This window comes from Salminus brasiliensis, chromosome 6 (genome assembly GCF_030463535.1).
Source record: "Salminus brasiliensis chromosome 6, fSalBra1.hap2, whole genome shotgun sequence".
Classification (NCBI taxonomy): domain Eukaryota; kingdom Metazoa; phylum Chordata; class Actinopteri; order Characiformes; family Bryconidae; genus Salminus; species Salminus brasiliensis.
This window is the reverse complement of record NC_132883.1, coordinates 8,979,285-8,985,284: the sequence shown is the minus strand read 5'-3', so window position 1 is coordinate 8,985,284 and position 6,000 is coordinate 8,979,285. Positions and strand designations below refer to the sequence as shown.

Below are 6,000 nucleotides of genomic sequence, written 5' to 3'. Positions count from 1 at the left end.
AAATGATTTATATTAATTCTTATTTTACATTAATTTCCATTCAAATGTAAAAACATTTTTGCCTTCTCCTGTAAAGTCCCAGTTTTGAAGATGCATGTTTTTCCTTGGACATTTTCTCGTGATTATTATTATTATTATTATTATTATTATTATTATCTATCCCACTCTCCTTGGTGCCAGCCTCCAGTTTAACATGCCCTCTCCTTGACTGTTCAAGAACATAAACTGGAATTGGAGCACCTTGTTTTTGCTCCTGTTCCCTTTTCCCAGCAGGACAGTACCTGCCCTGCTGACCAGGTGTGGTTTTCAGCACTCCGCTCCGACGCTGCTCGTTGGAATGTAGCGCTGACGTTGTTCCAGCCTGTTGGGTCATACGGTGCAGCACGAGCTGTCATTTTATCAGCCGCTTCGAAATTCTCACGGACACGCCCACTCCCGGCTTGCTGCAGTCGGATTGGTCCACTGGGCTGTCAGTCAAAGCCGCCTGCGTCGCTTGCGCTGTAAGTATGTGACCACGCCCCCAAAGCGCGGCTCGTGGAGTGGAAGGAGAGCGCGCCTCGACGAGAGGCAGCAACGGGTACTAGGAGCAAAATAACCTTTTAAAGAGAACACTTTTCTGGGGGGAATTGCTTATTCGTGCAGACGTATCCAACACGGACCACAGCCCCGAGTAAAGGAGAAGGAGAATTGATACGAAGGAGAAAGTTTTCCGCTGGTTTTCGTTTTCGGGGCTCTCACCGGGTTCGGCTAGTGGGCTAGCTGGTAGCTAGTTAGCTAGCTAGTTGGTTGGCTGGTTGGCCGACCGACCTGTTGTGCGCTGTTAGTTGGTTAGCTAGCTAGCTTAGCTCGGGCTGTCGTTTATGGGGCTTCTTCATGCCGTGCTTATCGATTTACTGGACTGTGCTGTGTGAAGTGAAACTGGTCTGCTTCTGAGGACAAGTGAGCTTAATCTTGCCACCCTGTCCCCACCCCTCCCCACTTATCTCTCTCTCTCTCTGGATAGCAGCAGCAGCAGCAGCAACTAGCTAGCTTCAGCCTTTAGCCTGGTAGCTAGCTAGCAAGCAAGCAAAAGACTAAGCTCTGGCCTCTTGGGGTAAGGTATAAGGCAAGGCAGTTTTACAACACCGCTAGCTACCTCTGGTGAGCTTCTTCTTCTTCTTCTTCTTCTTCTAACAACTTCTTCTCCTCACGCCAAGCTAGCCACCGATCAGCCGAAGCACCTTCCTTTTTGTACGCCGGCACCGTGAGCGGACGTCAAGCGAGAAAAGCGACCGAGCGAGAAGAGGAAAACAAGCGTCAGAGGAGATCTGCCAAACTGGGAGATAAAAAAAAAAGTCCCCCCGACGCGATCAGCTGCCTGGAGCTAGCCAGCTAACAGCCTCCTGCTAGTTCTCCTCACATCAGCAAAAGAAGCTCAGCAGACGCGATCACATCTTCATTGTGTTCTTGTTTTCACTCCAAAATATCCTCTACAGCTAGTCGGTTTGCTTGGGTAGTAGTTGGCCCTGAAACGCAGAAGCCAGCCAGCCTGCCAGCCAGCCAGCCAGCTAGGTAATCCACTGGCCTTACAGCATTCAAAGCTAACCTCTTTAGCTCCACAGCTAATCCACACTCCGTTCGGCTCAACCACCGTAGGAAGGTGAGGCTGGAGTCATTGATAGATCCCCTCTGCTTTATTTTTGGACAGGTTTGCGCACTAGAGATTGTTTTTTTGAACTTTTTTGCGGCACAAAAAGCAAACCCAGACTGTCAGGTTGGTTTAATAAAAAAAAAGGCGAGCAACTGAATTGGCTAGCTAACTCTTAACTACTCGGACGCTTCTCAGTCTGACTCTCCTTGAGTTTTGGTGAAGTTGTGGGGTTTTGTTTTGTTTGGACTTCTTGACACTCCTGCTAATCCCTCCCTCCTCTGGGATCGGGACGCATGCTTTCAGCGGTTCCGGTACGCGTTAGATTGGCACCGAGCTAATTAGCTACTCGCAACCCCGTGAGTACAGTGGTGGCTTGCTCCATTGACAGCCAGCCTTTTCAGTACTGCAACCCGTCCACTACATGGACTGACGAGGAGAAGTTTATTTATATTTTTGTACGACTCAGTTCAGAAATTCTATATAAATATATATATACATAATTTAGTTAGGTATCAGGATACTATTACCGCCGTACAGCCATGAGTATTGAAATACCGGTTGGTCTGACCGAGCTGCTGCAAGGCTACACCGTGGAGGTGCTACGCCAAAGGCCCCCGGACCTGGTGGAGTTCGCCGTGCAGTATTTCACTCGTCTGAGGGATACGAGGAGCCAGGATGGGTCCGGGGCCACTGCCAAATCCGGCGGCAAGGGGGTGATGTTTGATGGCGAGCCGATGCAGACGGAGTCTAATGGGGATGAAGACGACGACGAGGACGACTCTGACTTCGAGCGTAAGTAGCTTACACACACAGGCACACACACCACGTCTGTTTATTGGACTCGTAAGAGTGTAGTGGCTCGCTTAAGAGTATCAGTGCATGTTAAGGACGCTTGGCCCTCAAAACTTGCAATCACATAGCCAGTATTTGTGATCGATATATGAAGCCATAGGAGAGCCTGATAACAGTAGAGCTGGTTGCCGTGCACCGTTGCCATGGTAATCTGCCGGGTGATTGACAGCATGGATAAGGGGTGCAGTCCCCTCCCTCTGATGTAAATATACCACAGGATGCATGTCGTCCACTTCAGCACGTTAATGACCCGCGCGCTCCTGCTGACGTGCGTGTATTGTGAGGTTTGCCGTGAGGTGCCGGGTCTGGTGGTGGATCAGTGCCGGGTGTGTGAGCGGCTGGATGTGTGAATGAATGGATGCGAGTTGGTCATTGAGAATGCTAACGCGATTTTTTTTTTACAATGAAGAGATGAAGCGCGCAGGCCTGCATCAAAGGATCCCTTATTCTCTTTCATGTTGTGCGACTCTCAGTTCTTCACCGTGCTGCTCCGGTTTCAGTGTGTGTGAACTGCTCACAGTCAGCCAACGACGTGAAGATCAGTCGATGCATTAGGGGAACTGGAATGACATTACTACAAACCACCACAGAACTGTAAATCTGTTAGACTAACGGTGCAGTCTGTAGCAAGGCTGTGTTATAACGCTCTAGGGCGCAGGTTTTCATGCCTGGTCCTGCCTGCGTTGTTCCAACTCTCCGATTGCAACTCAAGAAGGACTTCTTTTTCTTTTTTAATTCGCTGATTAGTTGGGTCAGGTGTGTCGGGATCAGGGAAAACTCTGTAAAAAAAAAAAAATGTGCAGGACAGTGGGCTATCCTAGCTGACACTTGGGACCTTCTGCTCGTTATTTGCATTTATGGCATTTGGTTGATGCTTTTATTACAGAGTGACTTTTATATTTGAATCATGTTACACAGCATTGCCAGTGTAGCTAGGAGTAGTCCAAGACCCTTATTGGTGTAGCGGAATCGAACCTTACTCTGCCACAGGGGGGGACGGTGTTACCCATTATGCTACACCAGTCACTCTGTGGAGTAGGGGTGTAATGATGCACAATTTCAGGTTCAGTTTTGATTCAGTATGTAAATTGTATGCAGTATGACAATAGTGCCGTTATATCAGAACTAAATAGAAAAAGTGTTAATTCACTTATACAACTGAGCAGCTGAGCTAGGACTGGCCAGTTTGGTAATGTTATTGTGATAAAATTGACCAAATTTATTGTTTGCATCACTACAAGTGTGTGTGTTTGTTTATTCATAACACTGTAATCATTTTCTTTTTTAAATGGAATGAAACGGAAATTGGATAGTGGTAAAATGGGAAGACCAACACTTACCAACTTCATCTTTTATTACCAAGACAGCATTATTAGTCTGGTTTAACTGGATTTGCTAAAGTGCAGTATGTGAAACGTTGAGCAAAAATATTTTGGGGATAGTTTCCGATAGTATTAAATGATAGTACGGAGACCATTTTGGGATTTTCTATGTTCCAATTTATTAAAGCCTCAGAAGACAAAGCAGTGTGATGAGTATCTCCTAGCTTGTTAATGTTAAATATGTTTCTCTAACTGAGATGTAAACAATGCAGAACTGCCTCATATAAACCCTTTATAGTGTTTTATATAGTTTTTGTTTTCAATCCCCCAAAATTACACAGTCAATTTAAATATATGTGAAAAATCTATGGTGAGTCTGACTATATGAATTGTACTGTATGTTTCAGTTTTGTCATGTATTGTAAGGTCCATGAAAGATTGGAGGCCGGACAGAAGAGAACAATTAATGTTTTTTTTCTTCCTCTTTTTTCAATGTCATATTGCTATGAGAAATGCCACTTAGAGTTTACAAACTGATGGAGGTTTGGCTATACCTGTATTGAGAACTACAGTATTCCCGCTACTACAGTTTAACATCATTTGCAGAATTACATCATTTCGTTTGTCGCTTTTGGTTACGACAGCACCATTCAGTAAATGAGCCACCTAGTAAATGATGGAACTTGTTATTTTTGTGTGCACTGTTCTGTCGAGAGGCTTTCACTCATAAAAGCCTCTTAGGTGGGATAACTCCAAACCACTTGCTGAAAATAAAAGACGCTAACAACAAGCCATTCAAATGAGTGTCCTGCCTTCAGCATTCGTGGCTTAGTAGTCAGGCAGTCAGACTGTTTTTTGTTCCAGTACTGTTGTACAGAGAAGTTCCTAGCGTTTCAATAAGGTAGCCTAAAGTGGAATCATCTGTAGTTGAAGGGGACTTTCACATAGCCATTTCTTTATCCTGCAGATTTACTAGCAGCAGGAGTTGATCTTAGACCCTGGTGTTTTATAACCCCTGAAGAACGTCATGTTTTCTTTGTGTGTCCAGTGAATCTCAAGTATTCATTACGGTCAGAATGCACAGACACCGGAGTAGATGGGGATGATTGGACACAGACAGCTTGAGACAGACAACATGAAGAGAAACTGTAGAAGTTTAGGAAAATCTAATCCACAAAAATGAAAATCCAAAAAAATTGTGTGCCTAAAACAAATTAATGCAAATTTTAGTCAATATCTTATCAAATCTTAGTCAATATAATGGAGCTGCCATGTTTATAAAAAATGAACCAGCGGCTTTGTGTTGCCATAGAGACACCAGGACCTGTCACCAAGGCATACGTGCCTTAAGTGTATGCGACATATGGGGTGCTGGGCGATTATTGTCGTATAATGCTTTTAGACCAAGCATAGTAATCTTCTTTTCCATGCCTGTAATTTAAAGAACACGGGTTAACAGGTAGAAATAAGCATCCAGTATCAACCCTTGCAGTGTATTGTTCTGATGTACAGATATATTGAATGTATTATCAAAAATAATTCTACAATTATTATTTTGTTTAGCTTAATGTGAACATGAACCTTTTGATGCATGGTTTCATGCATAAGGTTAACTTGACACTTAAAACGATATTTTTTTTTTACCCCAGTATCATAGTCATAAACTAAATACCATTACACCTCCTAAAAGAGAGTCTTAAGATAAAAGGAGCGACAGAACAAGAGAGGGATTGTTGTCACACGCGGGCAAATCTCTTAATCGTATTGCATCAGCTTGTGTAATATTCTAATATGTGCATGTACCTGAATGGATTATGCCTCTGCTCATTTTTCTAGACTGCTTTCCTGTTAATACGTTGTTGTTGAAATCGAATTTGCACTTTGGGCAGTGAATTCAGAGAAAACGTCTTTATGTTTAATTAATTAATCGGACACTGTTTATATAGCGGTAACCAAGTTCAACATACTGTCTGGGGAGCTCAGCTCCCAAAGATGCAGTATGTAGATTAAGTGTTTTTGCTGTTTAGGAGTTTTGGAGTTCATTTTTTGGATTTTCCCTAAAATCCTTATTGGTGACAATATTGGCTCTTTCATTTTGCATCGCACCCTAAAACTCAAAGCTAAGTTTTATTCAGTGTGTGATAAGTGTCATACATTTTGATTATGAAATGGGATCTTACATTAAAATACATCAAC

The 6,000-nt window shown here is 43.6% G+C and overlaps 1 protein-coding gene across 1 annotated transcript in view; it reads left to right on the top strand.

Annotated features, from left to right (window-relative positions):
- The first annotated feature begins 536 nt into the window (after positions 1 to 536).
- The window catches only part of prkar2aa (protein kinase, cAMP-dependent, regulatory, type II, alpha A), a 30,037-nt gene continuing 24,573 nt past the window's right edge, over positions 537 to 6,000 (top strand). Inside the window, exon 1 of the mRNA XM_072681550.1 lies at positions 537 to 2,422. Within this exon, the coding sequence (XP_072537651.1) occupies positions 2,170 to 2,422 (253 nt within the window). The 5' untranslated portion in view covers positions 537 to 2,169. The remainder of the gene's footprint in view (positions 2,423 to 6,000) is intronic.